The sequence below is a fragment of the Halichoerus grypus genome, chromosome 3 (genome assembly GCF_964656455.1).
Source record: "Halichoerus grypus chromosome 3, mHalGry1.hap1.1, whole genome shotgun sequence".
NCBI classification, from domain to species: domain Eukaryota; kingdom Metazoa; phylum Chordata; class Mammalia; order Carnivora; family Phocidae; genus Halichoerus; species Halichoerus grypus.
The window spans coordinates 13,634,153-13,658,232 of record NC_135714.1 but is presented as its reverse complement, the minus strand read 5'-3'; the positions used below and the strand labels follow the sequence as shown (position 1 = coordinate 13,658,232).

The window sequence follows — 24,080 nt, the reverse complement described above, 5'->3', positions numbered from 1 at the left end:
TGGTTAAAAAAAACAATTTCATTACATGTGAAAATTATCTGAAATTTAAATTTTACTGTCCATAAATAGATTTTTACTAAACTACTATCACACTAATTCATTTACATATTGTCTTGGGTGTCTTCACACTTGCACCGCAGAATAGTACTCGAGACACACCATATGGCCTACAAAGTCAAAAATATTTACTCTCTAGCCGTTTACAAAGAAGGTCTGTCAACCCCTGGTCTACATCAACACTATACCCCAGTCAGATCATAATAATCCTCTACTCAAAATCCTCCAGTTCTTTCCCATTTCATTCACAGTGAAGTCTCTTAAGTCCCTAGAAGATACGGACATCCTGTTGCCTGCAAATCCTTTCTCCTACTATTTTCCTCTTTGCTCAATTTGCCCTAGCCGTAGTTACCCTGCTCCTTGAACATGTGAAACAAAGTCCTACTTCAGGGGCCCTTCCCCTGTTCTTCCCTCTCCTCAGAAACATCTTACCCAGATATCTACATTGTTCATTCTCCCACTTTCCTCTGGTATTGGCTCAAATTCAACTTATTAGTGAGGCCTTTCTCTAAGAAATAGATCCTTCTCCCTATTTCCACTCCTTACTCCTCTTCTTTGCTTTTTTCAATCTGACACGCTATGTATTGTTTATTTTTCATTGTGTTTCCCTTTCTAAAATGTAAGCTTCATTAGGACAGCAACTTTTATCTTGGTTTTTTTCATTACCTATCTTATTATTTTCCAAGCCTAGAATAATGCTGGGCACAGAATATGCTATATGTTTAATTTTTTAAAAATATCTTAAATAATTGACATTTCATCTTTTTTTCTACTTTAACAAGAAAGAAATCTAAAGATAAAAATCATCCAGTCCCTAAAAGTCATCCATAACAGTCATCATCATTAATAAGCCCTGGAATAAATTAAATTCAGAGCACTCAAATTATCACCACAGATTCTGAGTACTTATTTCAGGAAATACAACCAAGATTTTGTCATAGGATAAATCCTACCTGCAACAGTAATACGAAGTGTTTACTTGCAAAATCCTGATTCTGTAGTCCACAGCATCCCAAGCATAAAACAGCCAGATTTCTTATTACAGGATGAACACTTACTATTCCAGGAAGAATCTAAATTAAATAAATTTAATTAAAATAATTTTGACGAGGACAAGAAATTCATAACAGTATATTAAAAACATGGTGAAATAGATAATTTCTGTATGATATCACAGATCTACTTCTTATCCATATTGTCTAACAATTTTCAGTTAAAAAAAAAAAGGTAGGGGCGCCTGGGTGGCTCAGATGGTTAAGCGTCTGCCTTCGGCTCAGGTCATGATCCCAGGGTGCTGGGATCAAGCCCCACGTCCGGCTCCTGGCTCGGCGGAGAGCCCGCTTCTCCCTCTCCCTCTGCCTCTCCCCCTGGTTCATGCACTCTCTCTCTATCTCTGTGTCTCAAATGAATAAATAAAAAAGAAAATCTTTAAAAAAAAAAAAAAAAGGTAAATATTAAATTGCTAAAACAGAAAAATGTAGCCAGAGTGAAATACAGTCTGATCACAAGACACCTCCCCTTCCACCTGCTAAAAGTGACTTAATAGCTTCCCAGTGCTCACAGGACAAAGATAAAACTCCCTTACATGACATATATCTCATTGTGTAGTCTCTCTTAGTACTATCTTATATTATGCTACCCCTTGCTCTTTGCTTATACAATGGTCTGATTTTGATGCCTTCCATTCAGTGCTATTCAACAGAAATATGTTAAGTCATAGGTCACTTTAAATTTTCTAGAAAATTTAAAAGAAACATGTGAAGCTAATTTTAGTGTACTTTATTATACCCAATATAACCAAATTATTAACATTACAACATGTAATCAATATTAAAAAAATTGAGATAATCTACATTGTGTTGTTTGTACTAAGTCTTCAAAACCCAATGTATTTTGACCCTTACAGCACATCTCAGTTTGGACTAACTGTTAATAGCCACAGGTTTTGTTTTTTAAAGATTTTATTTATTTATTTGAGAGAAAGAGAGTACACAGAGGGAGAGTGAGAAGCAGACTCCCTGCTGAGCAGAGAGCCCAACATGGGACTCGATCCCAGGACCCTGAGATCATGACCTGAGCTGAAGGCAGACGCTTAACCGACTGAGCCACCCAGGCGCCCCTAGACACAGGTTTTTAATAGACACATGTGGCTGGTTGCAACTGTACTGGAGAGAGCAAATCTAGAATATTCTTCCTTCCCTTTTTCACATACTTAATGTCTATTCAAAAATCAGATCAATGTCATCTTCCCTGAATAGAGCCAATCCCACTATTATAAATTCACATATGACCATATAGCTCTTTTTCATAGCACTTATCAATGGCATAACCTTCTACTTATATTTGATTGATGTCCCTCTCACTTGACCAGAAGATCTACAAGGGCAGTCTACATGTTTTGTATACCATGTACACTCTATCACTGGCATTTAGTATATAGTAGATGTTCAATAAATATTTGTTCAATTAGTAACTTACGGTTTTTACTTAAAAATGGTAACTTCATTAAAATATTATAACTCCTCTAAATACCCTACTCATTTACATCCCTCTAGTTTCTTTCTTTCTTATTTATTTGAGAGAGAGAATGAGAGAGAGAGCATGAGAGGGGGGAGGGTCAGAGGGAGAAGTAGACTCCCTGCTGAGCAGGGAGCCCAACACGGGACTCAATCCCGGGACTCCAGGATCATGACCCAAGCCGAAGGCAGTTGCTTAACCAACTGAGCCACCCAGACACCCCCGTCTAGTTTCTTTTCATCTTTAGACATAAATTGTTTTTGTATACTTAAAATCATTATGATCATTCAATTTTGTGTTCTTTCTTCACTCAAAATTGTGTATCTTTTCCAACAAGTATACAGTCTTCATATTTACTACTTCAATTGTGTCATATACAATAGTTTACCATTCTCTTGCAACAGGACCAGACATAAAGTATGCAAACAGAACTTTAAAAGTACTACTTTTCACTAAAGACATTTGCTTCACTAAGAATAAAGCTAAAATTCTAATGGCTTAGTAAAATCTTCTTTCAATCAGAAGTTCTACATTGTTGTAAACAATAATTGGTCTTCTTTACTGACTTTAGAAACTCATGACAATCCAAGGAACTTGATTTTAGATTATATTCATTGGCTGTTTTTCATTAATCCCAAGTAAAAACAATTGGGGGAGAATCCTGGAAGAGCCTGGATACATTCAAAATTTGCTTTGGATAAGTAGTGCTGGTAAAAACAATACCCTAGAGTTGCACTACGTGATTCTGTAGCCACTGACCACATGTGACTACAGAACACTTGAAATGTGATTACACCAGACTGAGATGTGCTATCAAGACTTAGTATGGGGGCGCCTGGGCGGCTCAACTGGTTAAGCGTCCGACTCTTGATTTCAGCTCAGGTCTTGATCTCAGGGTCGTGAATTCAAGCAAGCCCTGCACTGGGCTCCATGCTTTTTTTACTTAAAAAAAAAAAAAGACTTAGTATGAAGAACTGAATGTAAAATATCTCAGTAGTTTAATATTGAGTAAATGATGCCATTAAAACATTTTGGGTATATTGGGTTAAATATATTAAAATTAATTTCACCCGTTTCTTTTTAATTTTTAAATGTGGCTACAGAAAATGTAAAGTTACATGTGGTTTGCATTACATTGTTATCAGACAATGTTGTTTTACTACAGATTGCAGTATTTATGTCCCTATGCTCAATAATATGGAAATTACCTTTGAAGAGCTACTTAAGTATAAAGTCCTTTAAATATACAGGAAAAAACAAATTCCTTTCATGGGACTCACAATGTCAACAGTCTCATAGTCTTTCTATATAGCAAGATTCCAATATTTAAATATTCCTGATGTGTTTCAGTATTTCCCCTTACTATCAAAGAATGAAGATATTCTACATCTCTTTCTAGCATAATTTTTTCATACTTCTTAAAGGAATAAGTATACTTATATACCAGGTCTTTTATATACATTATCTTAATTTAATCTTCACAATATGAAGTAGTCACTATATAATTTTTTTTTACCACTTATATTTATCAGATGTTTAAGATGGTCATCTTTTTCTTCTTTGGAACTCCAAGGAACATATTACTTATGAAATGAGGAAGGAATGGGCTAAAACATAAAGCCTCAAAGGCCACAAACATACCAAAGATTCAATGATGCCATTCATGGTTGCACCTATACCAGTCGAAGTGGACATCTGCTTCAACAGTTCATAGCACAAAATAAGACACTTCTGTAGTGTTTCAACATCATTCTAAAATGAAACACAAAATATTCTGCATTAGTAAGAATATCTTCTGTCCATCCCTTAAATGTTAGCTTTTTCAGGGCTTTGTCTAAGGCATATTGTCTCTAGACACACTCCCTGGCAATCTTATCCAATCATCCAACTCCATTTACAATACATGAGTTGACCCAGCTATTTCTTAAGTTTCAGATTCATATATACAATTGCTATAAGACATTTCCTCTTGTATGTTCCACAGGCTTCTCAAACTTAAATGTCCAAAAGAGAACCAATTTATCATTACCCCAATCCCTCTTCTTGTGCTATTTCCATAAATAACACTGCCATCTACCCAAATGTCCAAACCAAAAGACCTACAATACATTCTTGACTCACTCTTCTCCCTGTTACTAATTCCTAAATACTTCTCAAATCCATCACTTCTTTCCACATCCACCATCATTATCTTGTTCAGGCTGTAATCATATCAAGCCTACATTAATTTAACAGTCTTCAACTACTATGCCTGCCTAGGCTCTTATCACGCTGCAACCCATTTTCTGACGAAGATATAAATCTCATCCTACCACTTAAAACCTTTAGTGGTTCACCATGATCCTTGGCTAAGGCAGAAAGTTTCCAATATTGCTTATATAAGGCCTTACAAGACCTGGCCATTAATTTTTCCACTAGATTTCTCTCTTACCTCTCCCCCCTCAATTCTCTAGTCATGTGGACCTGAAGTTTTCAAACACAGCAGGTACTCTTTAACTTCTGGGCCTTCACACATGCCTTTCCATCTGCCTGCATTCCTTTAACAATTCATCAGGGAGAGACAACAGAGTGCATTAAAGGCACAAATCTAAAGCCACTTGCCTGACTTGCCTGGATTTGAATCCTGCCTCTACAATTTACTATCTGTGTGACTTTGGGCAAGTTATTTTTCCTCTATAAAATGAAAATAGCACCACCCCATAAGGTTATAGTGAGAATCAAACACTTGTGAAGTGCCTGAAGCAGTGACTACCACAGAAAAAGCATCCTGTAAATGTTAGCTTACGTTGTTATTTTTACTCAAATGTCAAGTGAAAACATTTCTTCCCCTGGGGAAGCCAACAACAGCCTACCTGGGTTAGATGCCTCTCCATTCAACCCCTATAACTTCCCCGCCTATACCATCTATTATGCCATGCTGTAAATTATACTATAATAAATTTATAACCCTTAAATAGGACAAATGAACACACAAAAGATCAAAGGAAGTCAAGTTAAACAGATGATATTAATCACGATAGAACATATTTGTTCATATTTTTCCAATTCAGACCTGGAGTTTATATTGTTTTTCAGTTTATATTTTCATTTTTCACTTTAAATCTGCTCCTCAAATTAAAGAACCTATAATAATCCATAGACTTTGTCAAACAAAATAAGGTACTAGCTAGGAAAATAAAATTCAGGCATACTCAAAAGTGGAGTGTTTGAGCAGGGATGTCTATGGCTAGAGAGCACAAGGACATAGCACAACTTACAAAATGCTCCTGTATAGTAAACTCTTCCCTATTCAGTATTCTACTTATGAGCATACTCCAATCAGCACTTTCTAAACTGAAGTAAAATAATAATGATGTTTACTACAAAAGGCAAAATTCTAAAAGACCCCCTGAAAGTTAACATCAAATATTATACTGATACCATTCTATCTTATGATAAAATATGACAAGTTTATCAAACACAATGAAGGTTAAAAAAAAATGAATGCTGAAACTCAGCTTTAAGTGTTACTAGATAAAATGCTTAGTATTTCATTTAAAATAACAAAACTACTTAGCTTTTTCTAAAAACAAAAGTGTAGTTAAGCTTTAAAAATTTACATGTATAATGGTATAGTTATAGAAATTCTTTTCCTAGCTCAGAGAAGTCAGGAGTCTTCCACAAAGAAAAAGATGGATAGATAGATGCATATTCCTTTTCTAAAGCATTCAAAACACATACACTCTCTCGCTCAATCTCTCTCTCTCTCTCTCTCTCACACACACACACATACACACACACACACACACAAGGAAAACACTAGAAGGTAAGTTTCCTTAGCAAGGAAGAAAGACTATATAGACTACAGAGATTAGCATGACAAGGGAGCAAATAAAGTCCTAGTTATAATAATTAAAGCTAACTGAGGCCTTTCAAAGTCTAAGATAAAAAGAAACAAGAGAAAAAAATTATTTTCATGTTAATTCATGATACTGCTAAAAAGTCCTCCAAATAAATATATTCTGGCAGATTTCTGAGTTAAGAAAGAAAACAAAGTGTAGTTGAGATGATTAATAACAGCTGAAATTTAGTATGATAAAGTAATCTATACCTTCTCTATATGGACTTCTTTGATTTCAAGTTGCTCTGTCTCTTTCAATAGGTTTATTTTGGCATCTTCTAATGCTTTTATTTCTTCTTTTAATTCTGATGCTTGATTAAAATCCTGTAAGTTAATGCAATTTTCCAAAGCTTCTTTTGCCTCAATAAGTTTAACTTTTATTTCTGCCATCTAAGGAAAGATATAAATTGCTTTAACAAAAACTATTATTATGAACATCTATAGCAAACTAAAGAGTAATACTTAACATCATGACAACCATATACAACAAGAGCCATATACAAAAAAGTCGTAGTCTTCCTGATCCAAAGAAGGGCAAATCTTCCAGACTGCATAATCTGGTAACATTTTAGATACTCTTATAGTTTAATAGTTAATCAATAATTTGACTCTGTGAGAACAATTTTGAAAATGTAGAGCAAGAGGAAAGAAAAGACTTGCACGGCTACGTTATACTCAAGCATTTATTTAATTTAGAAGAAATTTACCTTGAGTTCTTTCTTTCTTGCATCAGCTGGATCACCAGCACCAACAGTAACGATGGGCGCCCGAATCTCTGAGATAATTTCTGTAACCTGATAAGTTATAATTCAGAGTACATGCTTTAATATATGTTCTATATCATAAAATGAAATCAAACTGCTACACAGAACTCCAAATAGTATCCACAATCTCTTTAAAAATAGAGCAAAACAGAGTAAAACAGCACACATTCTACTTGTTAGACAATTTTGGGGAAAGAAATGACCAAACAATATACCTGACTAAAAACTCTAAGATTATGAGAAGGTAAACAGGCACATAGACATTGAAGATAAATTCTCTCATATAATGCTTTAAAAACAAAGAAAAATGAATATAGTATCTAATCTTAGGCACCAAAAACTAGAATTCTCTGTCTATAATCCTCAACTCCCTCCCTTGTTTAGCTCCACGGGAGTTAAATACAGAAAAACAGAATACTCTTTTATTCTTCCTTTGGGTATACAATGCATAAATAATGACAGCATAACTAAAGACTTTCCTTTCAGAGCCACTGGGACACAACAGTTGGCTGATTCAGGAAAAGGCTACATCCCAAATGAAGGTACTTAAGCAGATGTTGGATAACCACTAACTGGGAATGTTGCATGTTGTAGAAAGGATTTATGTGTAAGTATGTATAAGAAGGGGTTGGAAAAGACAACCCTGAATTAATTTGTAACTGAGAGATTGTATGAATTGATGAAAAGCACTGATACGTGTCTTTTTGGCTAGCCCAGAAAAAGTAATACTTGGCAATAGTATTATAATAGATAACATTTATTTCTGTATTTACCAAGCACTTGATGAACACTATTTCATTGAACAAGGTAGATTTTATTGTTATTCTCATTTTCCAGACAAGTAAAAAGGCTAAATTAAGTAACTTGCTCAAAGTCACAAAGCTAGAAAGTAGCAGAAGGGATCTGAACCTAAGTGCGTCTAATTTGAGCCAGCTCTCAAACACTCTAGTGACTAAGACACATGTGTCCCCTCTTCCCTAACTTGTTCTATTTCAAACTGATTCAACAGAATGATAGGAAGAGAAGGAGATGATTTTTCAAATGTGTGTGTGGGAGAGAGATTTAGTTTTAAGAAGTCTGAAAACTTAATATACAAGACTAAAACAAAAGGCAATTAAAGATAAATAAAGCAAAAAATACTGAAAAGAAAACAAGACAATCCTCAATATCATTGACCAAAACCTTTTAACCTTTATGAACAATTAAGAAAATTACTTACAATTTGTGTTCTCTTATTATCATCCATAACGATGCAGAGCAATCTCTCAACAAGAAAAGAAAGTAGGGATACCGGGGTTGTGGGTAGAGTAAGAATCTCCTGTAAAACAGCCAGTAGTCCTTTCCTGCATTCAAAAAGAACTATTTTCACTTAAACATGATGGTAGAAACACATTTTATCTCTAACATTTCATTTATTCTGCAGACTTAATTTTATTTATCTCAGTTCTTTTTTATCACCATAGGTACAAAAAAATTATGTATAGACTAGGTCAAAAATTTATGTTCTGCAAAAAAAAAAAAATTTTTTATAAAGACCCTACAATCTGTCATAAATCAACATGATGAAATGAAAAACATCAGAAGTGAATCAAATCTTTAGAGAGCATTACTAGCCTTCTCTGTAATAGAGATTTTGAAGCAAAATCTGCAATTTTATTGATTTATTCTGAAAAAATTGCATGTATTTCCATATATATGAACAAAATGGATACAAACTGCACAGGTCTACCTATATGCATATTTTTGCCCATAAATATAGTATAGCACAATTCCAGAAATACAATACAGTACTTTATTTTCTCTTCCTTAAATTTTCTTAATAACATTTTTCTCTAGCTTACTTTATTTTAAGAATATGGTATATAATACATACAATATAGAAAATCATGTTAATCAACTGTTTATGTCAATTTTTATGTTTATGCTTATTGGTAAGGCTTTTAGTCAATAGGCTATTAATAATTAGGTTTTTGAGAGGTCAAAAGTTATATGTGGATTTCTGACTCCACAGAGGGGGGATGGGGGACGAGCACCCTTACCCCCTCCCCGTGTTGTTCAAGAGTCAATTATATGTATGTATGTGTGTGTGTATGTATATATATATACACACACATAAATGTATGTATATACACAGAGAGACAGAGAGAGAGAGAGAAAGGGTGTATTTCCTGTTAGATATTACATGTGTAAGAGGAAAAAGAAAACTCTTTATTGTACTTTAGAGAGCTAGGTTAAATATAAATATACTTAATCATACCGTAACAAGACTATATTTCAATACAGGATGTTAGAAGAGCAAATTAGGCAAGGGTTAATATTTAGACATACCTTCCTCCTTCTTCACTTGTATCCAAAGACTTGATAATTAGAATTAACTGTTGACCTATAAATTCTTTTGACATCAAATTTCCAATATAAGAAAAATCATTTTTCATTTCATCTTTAACAACTGGGATACTCTGAATATAACTAAAACAAGCAGAAAAAATAAAATGTAAAATCTGTTAAAAAAAAAAAACATTAGACAGCTCCCCATGAGGTCAGAAAAGGGTCTTTTTCAGTTCATATTACTTCAAATATATGGATGTTTATACCACATTATTCTAATTTGGCCTAAAGAATAAACTCTATGCTATTGCTATGAATTTTTGCAAACAAACATATGGGCTTGAATCAAAAAGAATTTGGAAAATATACCCAATAAAGATTCAAATTTCTTATGGGAAATTTTCAAAAGGCACATATTTATGTCTCTCAAATTGATAACATTTTTTCAATGTCACCAATATTTTCAATTAGTCCTGGATCCCTTTAATAAAAACTCAGTTTTTCATAAAGAGCTAGTCTTCACTCATCATCCCTGACCATTATTCTTTTGCTTAAAAGAATAGTAATAATTAGGGGCACCTGGGTGGCTCAGTCGGTTAAGCGGCTGCCTTCGGCTCAGGTCATGATCCCAGGGTCCTGGGATCGAGCCCCACGTCGGGCTCCCTGCTCGGTGGAGAGTCTGCTTCTCCCTCTCCCTCTGCCTGCCTCTCTGCCTACGTGTGCTCTCTCTCTATCTCTCTGTCAAATAAATAAATAAAATCTTAAAAAAAAAAAAAAAGAATAGTAATAATTAATACCAATTATGCAAGTAATCCATGAATACAATGACCTTTTAAAAAAATCAGAAAAATAGACCTTCATGAATTTGTATTATCCTTGCTTAGGGGCCCTACTAATACCTGTATTGTTCTTATTTTAGTGTAGATATTCCTAAACAAGCACCATCTACTACCCTTTTATTCTTACTATCACTGCCCAAATTAAAGCCTTTTACAAACCTCACCTAGATAAAATTCAACAGCCTATCAAAAGGTCTCCCTTTTTTGTGTGATCAAAAAAAAGTTACTTAAAGGCAGAATTAGGAGTTTAAGCTTAGACAAGTAGGTGCTTTTAGGCTAAAAGTAATATGAAAAACAATCCTGATGAAAAATGTCATTTTTAAAATGTCAACAAAAATCAAGCTATAAAAACTGCAGAACTATGTCTGATGAATAAACTGACTTGTCTTTAAAATGACAACCAAGAGTAAATAAAAGCTCACAAATCTCTGGCCATGAGATTAGGACTTTCAATGGTATCAGCACTCTGGGTTCTAGCAGAAAACTAAAGGAAAGAAACTAATAATTATCAAAATCATTAGCTTAGTAGTTGCTGGTTTCTGACAAGCTAAAAAACCTTCACTCATCTTTGAATCCTCCCCTCCCCTTTTGAGTACTTTTCCACTCTAGCTTTAGCACAATGCATGCATTAAGACAGAGGGTATTTTTTAAAATAAATTCAAAGAGTAGTTGTTTCATTAATAGGTTACAAATCTCGAACTGCATAAATACAACTCAAAATGTACCCACCAATTTTAATTACCATGAAAGCATCTTTTTAACCATTTTTAAACATATTCATTACAATGAAGAGACCACTCAAGAATAAGAAAGCCTTTTTCTTATTCTTAAAGCTCTCTCCAAGAATTTAAACTTAAGGTCATTTTCTAAAAATTATGTTGGTGTCTCTTTTTCTTCCTCAAATTTGACAAGCCTAATTTAATATCCCTGATTTCTTCCTTTATGTGAATACCTCAGTTAACAGGAAATTGTTTCATATCAGAATTCTGAGTCACTACCTCTTTCTGCTACAAAATGTCTGAAAATATATCTCTGAGATTATCAGGAAGTAGTTTTTCCATTTAATTTTGTTTCTGTACCTGAATAAGCTAATCCTATCTAGTGATGTTGCTCCAAAAAGAAAACCACTCTATTTCTCAAGTATTTTTCAATAATAATTAAAATACAATTTTTAAAGTTTTCTTCTTTATAAATGAAAAAAAGCTGATTAAAAGTTACCTATTTCAAAACTCACAGATTAAGTGACAGAGGAAATATAAGAATCCCTGACTTCTCAGAGCCAGAAGAACCAAGCTCCCTACCTGTTGATTTCAGTAACTAAGAGTTAATCTGTGAAGTAATCCTTGAGGAGAGGCTCTCCCTCTGTTACTTAAATATTTATTTCCTCATATTTTCTTTATTTTCTATGAGCATTTATTACTTTTATATTAATTCATATTATTAAGCATTGCATCAAACTCATTCGTTTTGGACATACTACAACATGGCTCAAACAGCATTATAACGAATACTCTAAATACTGAAATCTGAAATAATTACTATTGAAACAGGAGATTCACACATATTTTTTATGCTGTTACTATGAACTCAGGTTGTAAGTTTCCATTTTGGCTCACATTTAAGATATTTATCCTTGATTCAATATTTTGCATACAAATTAAAATGCACTTATAGTTTTGCCTCCTAACTTACATGGAATCATTATAAGCAAAAGCAGAATACTACATTCCATACAAAGGGAATTCAGGCCTGTAATTCATGTTATATGGAAGAAGCTTTTTAAAAAATGCATCAAAAGCATAAAGTTAAAAATCTACACACCAAAATCTATCAAAATATATATAACTTTTGGCCCAGCAATTCCACTTCTGGGAATCAACCCCACAAAATCCCAACATACATAAAATGTATGGTCTAACACAACTTTGTCAGTGAAAACTGGAATCATGCTAAACGTCCATTGACAGAGAAGTAAATTAATTGCCATCATAAATTGATTTTATGATTGCCAACTGATTGCCATTGTACTATGGGATGATACGTTGTTAAGAGTGTGATAAATTTATATGCACCAACATATAATGATCGCAGATATAAGTAGCTGGGGAAAAAACCCAAATATGTATAGTGTGCTATGTTTAAAAATATTTATGTATTTTAATATATGTGTATATAAATGTAGAGAGAGAGGTCTGAAAGTGTATACCCCAAATTGTTAACTCTAAGATAAATGGAATTGAGGAATTAGGAGATGAAAGGAAAATTCCACATTTTTCTTCTATATATTTCTGTATTTGAATTTTGACAAGAATTGCATTCATGTTTTACTTGGTAATTTTAAAGTGAAATGAGAATAATTAAGAAAAAGGTATATTTTGAAAAAACTTTTTAAAAAACAAAAAGCCAAATGGTGACAGTTTTAATTAATATTAAACTAGCCAAAAAGGTTCACCTTGTCAGTTGGAAAAGTATGGCCCACGCACCAGATACAGCCCGCTGCTTGTTTTCATACAGTTTGCAAGCTAAATGGAAGCTTATTTATACAGGATGTATATACAAATACATTTGAAAATATATACAGATGAAAATTACATAAAATTAAAATTTTAGTGTCTATAAAAGTTGAAAGAAGTTTTATTAGAAAACAGTTACAATCATTCATCATATATTCTTTGGCTGCTTTTGCACACCCACAGCAGAGCTGTCATTGTGACACAGGTCCACAGACTAAAATAGTTACTATCTGACCCTCAGAAAAGGTTTGCCAACCAATTTCAAAGAGTAACATATCATCATTATCAACTTTACAGAGAAATGTTCATAATCACATCCTAACGGTTTTAAGGAATGTCCCTAAACATATTGACTTTTTACTCTTTCAGTGTTCTGTCCAGCACAGAATATTCTTCAGAAAGACTCAATGCACATTCTTATTTATCCCTGCCTAGCCAAATAACTGACCCCTGATCAAGCACGACTTTGAGGGAGGGGGCTTCACGGTTGACACACACAGGAACAAAAGTACAATCCAAACAAAAAGAAAAAATTTTACCTTAGTAAATACTCTGCATATACTATGGGCTCTGGCAAAATTTGCTCCAAAAATTCTTCACCTTCATCTCCTTTTGATTTCACATATTCACAAAGGACACGCCAATACAAAGCATTTTCAGGAGTTAATGTTTCCACTGGAATCAGTTTCCTTCATTTAAAAGGGAGAGAATAAGAGAAAGAATAATCTTAAAGTTAAAAATTTGAATGGAGTATAAAAAATGGGAAATAAAAAGCAGACCTGATTTATAACCAGCATCCTTTTAATTGCAAAGTCATTAACTTATCCACCCACACACAAATGAAAATATTTAGAGCAAAAGAAAAAAAAAAAGAATCAAACAAGCAAGCATACAATAGGGAAGCATGTCGTTGGACTTTCCATGGTAAGCTAATGCAAAAATCAAAGTAACAAAATGGGAAAAAAAAGAATGCAGCTAAAGTAGTCTATGATAAGGTAGTGAGTTCTTACACAAGAGGGATAAATGAGAAAAGACATCCATCAGAGTAAAGAAAACACAAGTGAGGTAGATAAAAGCTATTGAAACAATCCGAAGTAATCAGAAAAGGACTAATTTTAATTGGAGAAGTTCACGAGTATCACATTTCAAGTAACGAATGTATACCTGCCATCATTATTTTTACAGATTTCTGCCAGTTCATTAAGAGGAGCCACTGAAAATAAGGCATTGAGAACAGAGACTGCCACTTCAGGAGAATTTTCCACATCTAACCGATGAAGCAACTCTAATATATTTCCTTCAGTGAAACGTAACCAGCCTTGGAGAAGATGCTTCTGCATTGCTTGTTTCACAGCATCTGTTAAGTCATTTGAAATATAAGTGAACAGAGGCTCCCTCTAGCTTCCATTTCCTATATTTTGTCTGTATTAATGACCTTTTATCAGATTAATGTTAACATAAAATCAGTATTTATAATAAAAATGAGAGGAGACTAAGAACAACAAAGAAAAATACCGAAGGAAAAAAAAAGGTACAATAATATTGCAAAAATCACTATGCTGCTCACTTCTAATAAAAATGGAAAAGGCCCAAACCAATACCCAATCACTATCACGGCCTACAAAAATATCTGCATTCCTTCTCCCCAGGGTTCACGGGGCTTCAGTGTTAGTCCTGACATTATGATAGCGATTATTTCACCTGATGCCTGACTTCATCTATTACACGATTGTTACTTGCAGTAGTGAATCATACAAGCATTTATGACTGAACAAACTTTATTCTTAGTTTTTTAAGAAGTCATCCTCCCAGTCATTAGTCCTCTGACAATGTTTTGAAACTCAAGTTTTCTTGCTACAGCAAAATTAAGCTATCTTAGTCTTCTCATGGGGATTGGAAATTTAAGATATATCGTTCCTCATCATTCTGTGAGCAGTCTCTAGTTTTAACAGAGAGAAAAAGGAAAAAAAAAAAAAGGAAAATTATGCTAGTCTGATCATTCCTAATTTCTGTCTCCACAGTACAGCACACATTCTTATCAAGCTATAAACAAAGGGGAGGGTGCCTGGGTGACTCAGTCAGTTAAGAGTCTGCCTTCAGGTCAGGTCATGATCCCAGGGTCCTGGGATCAAGCCCTGTATCAGGCCTTCTGGGGCGGGGCGGTTGCTTCTCCCTTTCCCTTGGCTCCTCCCTCAACTCTCATGCTTTCTTTCTTTCTCTCTCAAATACAAAAAAAAAGGAAGAAAGAAAAGATATACACAAAGGGAATAGATAGCACTTTTTTAGAAGAGAGAGTTGAAAAAGAGTTCCTGCCCTCTGATATAAATTAGCTATATAGCCTTCAGATATAGTTTCATCTGTAAAACACAGGAAAATTAAAACAAACACTGCTCCTTTAACTACCAGGATCTTTAACCCTTTGAAATGTTTTCTACATGGTGTACCAAGCTAAATTTTGACAGGCTGTGTCATTGATGGGCTTACTTGATATAATTAAGGACACATGTTTTCTAAATCTTCTAAGTCTACTAAACCAAAATCTACTGATGTTTTGTATATACAGAAGTCTATCTTACCTGATCTGTCATTAAGACCTTGTTGAAGGAGCATTACTCTCTGAGCAATGGACATAGCTCTCATATGAACCTTTTCAGCTAAAACCTTAAAGAGATAGTAATAATAATAAGGTGGTCATTAAACTCAACATAGTCTACATATTTCATAACTAATAATATCTCCTTCATCTAAGAAAATAACCCAGAATTTCCAAAACGAATATCTGGTAACACATTTAATGTAATAAGAGTATACCTAAATTATCTATACTTTCTATCCATAAAAATCTCATAAAAATCCATAAAAATTGAAGAAATCATTATTACATGCCAAATATTTTTCAAAAGTATTTTAAGAATATGTCTACACAAGTTATTAGGCTTATTTACCTGATAAGCCAGCTTTCTGACAGCCTCTTTCACATCCTTGGTGCGCCCCACAATTTTTGGCAAAGTCTTTGCTGATGGTGCAATACATGATAACACTGCACGCCTAACTTCTGGATTTGAATCATTTTCAATCAAAGTAGCATATGCTAAAAATAGAGCAATACATTTTAGTACACTAAAGAAATATTATTTATTTAACCACAGTCATAAGATAGCCCACATTTTGATATTTGACAATATCTTTAAAATAATAAAGATAGGCAGGGGGGTGGGAGGATGGGTTAGCCTGGTGATGGGTATTGAGGAGGGCACGTTCTGCATGGAGCACTGGGTGTTATGCACAAACAATGAATCATGGAACACTATATCTAAAACTAATGATGTAATGTATGGGGATTAACATAACAATAAAAAATGAAAAAAAAAAGAAAAAAAATAATAATCAATTTTTAGTCTTACACATTTAATTTTAGCGGAAGATTTTTTTCCTGCCAACTTCCCTTAAAAAATAAATTAAGAAATTTGTCAATAGACTAGGCACAAAGTCTAAAACTAAAAACAAAGAGCCCTAAAGATCATGGAAAATCCATCAATAAGATTGTCTTTTTTTTTTTTTTTAAGATTTTATTTATTTATTCATTTGAGAGAGAGCACATGAGAGGGGGGAAGGTCAGAGGGAGAAGCAGACTCCCTGCTGAGCAGGGAGCCCAATGCAGGACTCCATCCCAGGACTCCAGGATCATGACCTGAGCCAAAGGCAGTCGCTTAACCAACTGAGCCACCCAGGCGCCCCGAGATTATGTCTTTGTTACTCTTCAAGATCTAAAAGAAAGCCTAGTATAGCAGGCAGTTTATTTTAAAGTAATAAGGTTTTATAAAGGGCTCATTATTTTGATTTTTAATGAGTCCTAAAGAAGGATGTAACTTCTAATTTTACTCCCTGAAACAAAATCCATTTCCTGTATTTAAATGTTTATTCACCTCTACTTCTCAAATTTTCCCCAGCTTTATAATTAAGTACTTGTTGACTATTAAACATTTATTTTGTACAATATTATTATGTGTACCATTTAACACCAAAAAATATTAACTATCATCAGTTATCAAAACTGATTATAAAGCTAGTAACAGGGACAAAGAGAAAAATGAAAATGTGCCCAAAATGTAGCTAGGCATGGACGGAAAAGTGGAATATGACTATCTTTATGAGCCCAGAGGTAGAGAAAAATTTCTTAAATAAAAGAAAGTGCAAATCAAAAGAAAGAAAGGAAGAAAAGGGAAAAAAGTGCAAGTCATAAAGGCAGAGACTGATTAATTTTGACATTAGGAATTTCTGTCTAACAGAAGATATCCCAAAGAGGGTGAAACAAAGAGCCATCTAAAGTTGAAAAAAATCTACAATTCACACAACTCCAAAATTTCTTTCCAGAATATAGAACTCCAGTAAATCAATATGACAAACAGAAAAATGAGAACACATTAATAGGCATTATATAGAAGAAATACAATTGACTGTTAAATATATGAAAAGATGCATAAAAGGATATATTTCATACATACAACCAGATAAACAAAAATTTTAAAATCTGACAATATCTAACACTGGAGAGAATATGGATCAATGAATGTTTTTATGCACTGTTACTGGGAGTATTAATTAGTAAACTGTTTTGTAGAACACTTGTACCTTATCTAATAAAGCTGAATGTGCACATATCCTAACAAATCCACCCTAGGTATACACCCCAGAAAAAACTATTTAAGCTGTGCACCAGAAGCCATGATAAGGAAGTTCATAGCAACAACACCATTTTTTTCAGAACAAAATAACTGGAAACCAGATAGTCTGTCATTATTAGAATAATTAGCTGTGTTAACAATTCATTCGACAGAATGCTGTAAGACAGTAAATATATCAACATGGATGAATGTTACAATTATAAATATTAGAAAGCACAGAAAAGTATGACTCATATAGCATACAAAACGATAGGCAAAACTTTTTAGAGACACACACATGTGGCTAATTGTTTAAACAGAAAGACAAGAGAGTAATTAACCCAAAATTCAGGATAATCGTTAACTCTGAGAGTGGGGTGGGACGTAAGGTAGGCTTCAAAGGCACTGATGATGTTCTATTTTTTTAAGTTGGGTGGTGGCTACTTGAGTATTTTTAAAAATCATATATATATATATATGACCTATACTATTCCACATAGAGAAAAAAAAAACAAAACACCTCTCTACTGAGAATTTAACGAAGTCAAGGAAACTGAAAAAGATTTTAGGAAGCTACACATACCATTAACGACTGGACATTCATCATCTTTGGGATCCTGAAGTCGTGAAAGAGCCAAAACTGCCTGTATCCTCACATTTGGAATTTTATCTTTCAATCTAATAAGCATGGCTTCATTAATTTTATCAAACAAATCATCATCAATCTGGGCATTTTCTGGCATACTTCCCAAGAGCTTGTTTATGAGCTGGCACACTCTAAATCTAACTGCATTGCTGTTTGCTTCATGAGACTGAAACAGGAACAAATCAAAATTTATTTACAATCACATACCATTTGAATTGTTTAGAATTCAGGAAGTTACAAAAGTAATTCATTACTCGCAGAGAAACTACAATGCTACCTTAATCCATATGCATACTAAAAGTATTAAAATATACACAATCCAAAGTAAGTATAAGCTAAATTACAAGAGCATACTTCTCTTTGTAGGAATTTTTACTTTACTTCTAAAATAAAGAACTCATTTATTTATTTATTTATTTTAAAGATTTTATTTATTTGACAGAGAGAATGAGATAGAGAGAGAGAGAGCACATGAGAGGGGGGAGGGTCAGAGGGAGAAGCAGACTCCCTGCTGAGCAGGGAGCCCGATGTGGGACTCGATCCCCGGGACTCCAGGATCATGACCTGAGCCGAAGGCAGTCGCTTAACCAACTGAGTCACCCAGGCGCCCCTAAAATAAAGAACTCATTTAAAATGATGTGAGAACTGGCAAAGAGAGGTCATTAAAAACTTAACGCTGCATTTATTTTAAGTCCATTTTTTAATCTTAATGACAGTTCTAGTATTTCCTATAAAAGGCAGACTCATCCACATTTTCTCAGTTACTAAATACTTCATTCTCTAAAACATACAAACTCCCATGGCCCTTTTAATATAATAAAGTTTTCTACAACACTTCCCCAAAGTTCCAGTTTTCATACCTTTAAAAGAAAGGTAAACAAATAATTTAAAATGCCACCATCTTCCTCTTCCTCATCATCTTCCGTATCTGACTGGTGAAATGAAGTAACAAACTTGGCTGCAAAGTCTATTACTCTCTCCACCGCTGGTTCACGTTTATAGACCACCATAGCATATTTAAGATAATGGACAAACTCCTCATGAAAAACTGTTTTAACATCCATCTGAAAGACAAAAGAGAAACCCTTCACAAACTGCACTGATACAATCCCTTCTTCCCAACAGTACCCTAAGACTGCTTAAAGTACTAGTCGTAACTCAAACTAAAATCATTATTTAGTAAACTCTCAGGTGAGTTTCCAAACTATCAAAGGAAAAAAAATTGCACAAATCTCTCTCCAGAGAAATGTACTTCTCCAAGGAAGAAAACAAATGTGAATGTTGACAGTGAAAGGATCCCTTTGACTTTAATACCCTTTAAACTCTCAATATGCCTTGGTGCCAGTTTAGTAAAAATATGCTTCTTCATGAAACAACTCAAAATCAACAACGGCTTTCATATTTTACCACATTTAGCCTTATTCTTACACAGCGATTTCCTTTTGATATAACGTTCACATCCTATCTCATATCCTTAAATCCGATTATATTGACTTACAATTTTTCTTGGACCTCAAGATAATTTTCCCGAAACTCACTGTCCTATTCTTCTCACGGCACCACTCAAAACAGTATTTACTTAAATAGGAAGAGCCGGGTCCTAATGGTTAATTTGTTATTTGGTGATTCGATTCTATTTAACTGTGAATAATCTGGCGTCCCTGATGTGGGCGGTGACCTGAGGGACAACAACCGCTGAACCACCCCGTTCAGGATCCACCCAGCGGCCCAACACTTGGCGCCAGGTCGCCCCGGTGCTCGTAAACGTTGCTCTCCAAATTCACAAAGAATTAACGGTCCGCGCCGGAGGCCGCTGGGGAGAGGCGGTGCCCGGGCGACCTGGGGCAGGTCTCCAGACCTCCCCGAACTGGGTCGGGAGGTTCAGAAGGTTGGAGTCCGGAGGGCCACGGGAGGCCCCTGGGGGACGCTGGTCCGGGGAGGGCGAGGGGCGGCGGCCGAGGCCCGGAGCCGCGCTTACCGTGCGGTAGGTGCGGCTCAGCGCCACCACCAGCTTCGCCTGGTTCTGGTGCGGCTGCTGCGCCAGCTGAAAGGCCTCCTTAACCGGCAGCAGCTTCTTCTCCGCCCCCATGGCGCCGGCACCCGGCCGGGACGAGCCTCGTCCGCTCCGGGCTGCAGGGTCCCTACGGCCCGCAGGTCAAGTTTACAGAGCCGCCTCGGGTTCCGGTCAGCCGGCAGCTGAGCACCCACGGTGGAGTTACCGCCAGAGCGTTCAAATAACTCCCGCGGAAGAAGGAAATACCGCGAGACTGCCGCGAGAGCGGGAAGAGATGGATCCCTCCCTGAATTACGGCAGTTTGGGCGCATGCGCTTAGGATCTGCGCCGCGCTTTTCCGAGTGGGAAGTCGCGTTTGTAAGGGGAGGGGGCGTCGGCTCGTCTGGAAGTGGTGTCGGCTACTTGCCGAGCGGTGGTGCTACCGTCCGGACGGAGCTCGTGGTGCTAGACCTAGCTGGGTCGTGCAGCTGGGCGTGGGGCGAGAAAGAAGAAAGGATCCTCCATGGGTGAGAACAGGGAATCTGCTGAGGGGAACAATTCCTGCTCCGGCTAAAGGGGAGCAGGGGATCCCGGGCGTAAGGGTTCGTGTGGAGATCCGTCGAGAAGGGAAAGAGGGCGTGCTGGAGGCTGGGCAGCGTCCCGGCTTCCACCGAGAAAGCGGACGTTCCCGATCTGCTGAGGGGGACGTTACGAGGTGTCCTGATGGAAGCGGGCCTCTGTCATTTTAAACCTTAGGACCTCGGCTGGCGGAGGGTCTGCAAGAGGGAGGCAGTCTGGGAAGAGCTGCGAAGAGAGGCATGATTTAATTTAGACCTAGCTTACTCTAGAGGCACCAGCTTTCGAGGCCTAGTTTACAAAGGTGCATGACGACAATGTATTCAACAAAGGAGAACACAGGGGATGGTGTTTAGGGTCGTGGTAAAGATAAAGAAATTTGTAGTGCCTTCGAGCAGGAACTAGGTCTTTAAACTTAAAAAAAAGAAAAAATGGTATTATATCAGACAAAAACGAACATCTCTGTACTCACAGCCAACCAAAGAAATAGAAGATTACAAAGCCGCCTGTATACCTTTTTCCTTTTGAATTACCTTCTTTCTCCAGCATTAACGGCTTTTCTGAACTCAACTGTTTATGTATTAATGACATATGAATAAGTCTCTGAATAAATATACTGTATTGTTTTCATGTTCTAACATTATATAAATCATCATTTGCAAACAAAATAATCCTTTGCAACTTGCTTTTTTCAATTAATATTGTTTTTGAGGTTTATTCATATGGCTACTTTCATAATAATAACTTACACCTTATGGACCCTTATTTGCCAGACACTGTTGTAAGCACTTTACTTCATTCAGTCCTTACAAACAGCCCCAATAAGGTAACTTCTAGCTTCTTTTAAGATGAGGAAACTGAGGCACAGACGGGTTTCTATAGTATTCTGTTCTATGAATATTTGATAATTTATTCATCCATTCTCTTGCTTCATATTATATATACATACAACATAAGTATTCAAATGCTAGTTAAAGTAACGACTATGGTAGCATTTGGGTTGCCTATAATTTCAAAATTATCAGGAGGTCCAATTCTGAAAAGGCAAAAAAGGATGAGTATTTTAGCTTAATCAGCTGGAACAAAAGCATAGAGGCCCAAGAATTTATAGGATATACTGCTAACATAATCTCACTATAGATAAAATGTAGAATGCCTGGAAAGCTGTGGAGAAAGCTAGAAAGGGCATTAATTTATTAACCAAATATCCAAATATTATTATTTCAACATATAATCAACAAATTATTAATGAAATGATTTACATTCTCTTTTTTCCCTACTAAGTCTTTGAAATTCGGTGTTATTTTACATTAGCCACATTTTGGGTGCTCCATAGACACATGGGGCCAGTGACTACATTATTGGATAGTGTGAAACGATTCTTATTTTGAGAACCACTGTATATGCCGTTTGTTTTTCATGTAAAATTGGCAAACTAAAAATTAGAACAAACTAACATTTGGAGACATTTTTCTTATTTTGTGGCCTTTAATTGCTCAGCTCTTTTTATGCCCTGGGTCCCTGCTACCTATGTTCCTCTGAATGTGAAGTTTCTAACAATATTATTTCCTTTACTGTATTTTATTTGGTGATTTCTCCACAAATGAGAGATGACTTTGTATCATTTTGTCAGTTACTGAGGGATGAGGCATCTGGCCACCAGAGGTCAGCCTAACTATTTTGATTAGCTTTTTTTAGGATTTAATAACATGTTTTTGTTTAGTATTTTTTGAACATAAAAAGATGGATTACAAAATGAAAAGGCAACGTTTGGAATGGGAGAAAATATTTGCAAACTATATTTCCCTTAAGGGGTTAGTATCCAAAATATATAAGAAACTCCTACAATTCAATAGCAAAAAAGCAAAAACCCAATTAAAAAATGAGCAAAAGACCTGAATAGACATTTTTCCACAGAAGACATACAGCCAACAAGTATATGAAGAAGTGCTCAACATCACTAATCGCCAGAGAAATGCAAAGCAAAACCTCAATGAGATATCACCTGACACCTGTTAGGATGACTATTAGAAAAAAATCAAAAGATAAAAAGTGTTAGTGAGAATGTGGAGAAAAGAGAACCTTTATACATGTTGGTGGGAATGTAAATTGATACAGCCATTATATAGAAAACAGTCTGGAGTTTCCTCAAAAAATTAAAAAGAGAAATCCCAGTGTGGTCCAGCAATCCTATTTCTAGGTATATATCCAAAGGAAATGAAATCATATCTCAAAAGATGTATCTGCACTCCTGTGTTTATTGCAACATTAGTCATAGTAGCCAAGATATGGAAACAAGATAAGTGCCCATCAATGGAAGATATGATTTATATATAATGGAATAGTCTTCAGTCTTAAAAAGGAAGGAAATCCTGCTATTTGCTACAACATGGGTCAGCCTAGAGGATATTCGGCTAAGTGAAATAAGTCAGACACAAAGGCAAATATCGTATAATCCTGCTTATAGGTGGAATCTAAAAAAGTCAAACTCCTAGTAACAGAGTAGAATGGAAATTATCAGGGGCTTGGAGGATGGAGGAAATTGGGAGATGTTGGACAAAGTACAAACTTGGAGTTATAAATTCTGGAGACCTAATGTACAGCCTGGTGACTACAGTTAGTAATAATGTATGTATACCTGAAATTTGCTGAGAGTAGATCTCAAGTGTTCTCACCACACACAAGAAAATGGTAACTGTGGGGTAATGGATGTATTAATAGCTTGTTTGCAGTAATCATTGCACAATATATACATGTATCAAAACATCACATTGTACATGTTAAATATATACAACTTATCAATCATACCTCAAAGCTGGTAAAAAAAAAAAAAGATCCTATATTAAACTTAAACATTCTAGTCTCACTACCTTAAAGCTCACCTGTTTCTTGAGTTTTGCTTTTAGTTTTGTGGGAAAAAAGAACAAGTGATACCTGGGAATAAATTTCTTCCTGTCCTTGGTAAACTTAGTTTAGTTGAAGATATAACAAAACTGAAGATTTTGTAAGGTAAGGCTATGTAGTTCTGAAATTATGGTAAAATCATTCTTTAAAGGTAAATTATACATAGGAATAAATGGAATAGCTGTGTTTAATTCAGTTTTGATGTGGGAAAATTATACACGTGGATTATAAAGGAGTAACAGTGATGGGTTCACTCTAGAATTTACATGTGCCCCCAAAGAGACTTTGTCTTATTTCTGCTAAAAAAGTAGAGTGGGCCTTTTAAAGAACGCTTTGAGTAACACAATAACAAGAATAGCCCAATAATAATCTTGCAGATGGAATCTAGTAAAAAATGTA

At 35.3% G+C, this 24,080-nt stretch overlaps 1 protein-coding gene across 1 annotated transcript in view; it reads right to left on the bottom strand.

Moving 5' to 3' along the window:
- Window positions 1–20,444, bottom strand: part of NCAPG (non-SMC condensin I complex subunit G) — a 51,092-nt gene extending 30,648 nt beyond the window's left edge. The window contains exons 1-13 of the mRNA XM_036072093.2: window positions 20,187–20,444; window positions 19,069–19,272; window positions 18,146–18,374; window positions 15,844–15,989; window positions 15,475–15,559; window positions 14,063–14,255; window positions 13,438–13,587; window positions 9,547–9,687; window positions 8,438–8,561; window positions 7,162–7,248; window positions 6,665–6,844; window positions 4,216–4,326; window positions 1,011–1,130 (exon numbers count right to left, since the gene is read on the bottom strand). Of these exons, the coding sequence (XP_035927986.1) occupies window positions 1,011–1,130; window positions 4,216–4,326; window positions 6,665–6,844; window positions 7,162–7,248; window positions 8,438–8,561; window positions 9,547–9,687; window positions 13,438–13,587; window positions 14,063–14,255; window positions 15,475–15,559; window positions 15,844–15,989; window positions 18,146–18,374; window positions 19,069–19,272; window positions 20,187–20,297 (1,881 nt within the window). The 5' untranslated portion in view covers window positions 20,298–20,444. The remainder of the gene's footprint in view (window positions 1–1,010; window positions 1,131–4,215; window positions 4,327–6,664; window positions 6,845–7,161; window positions 7,249–8,437; window positions 8,562–9,546; window positions 9,688–13,437; window positions 13,588–14,062; window positions 14,256–15,474; window positions 15,560–15,843; window positions 15,990–18,145; window positions 18,375–19,068; window positions 19,273–20,186) is intronic.
- Window positions 20,445–24,080: the final 3,636 nt, after the last annotated feature.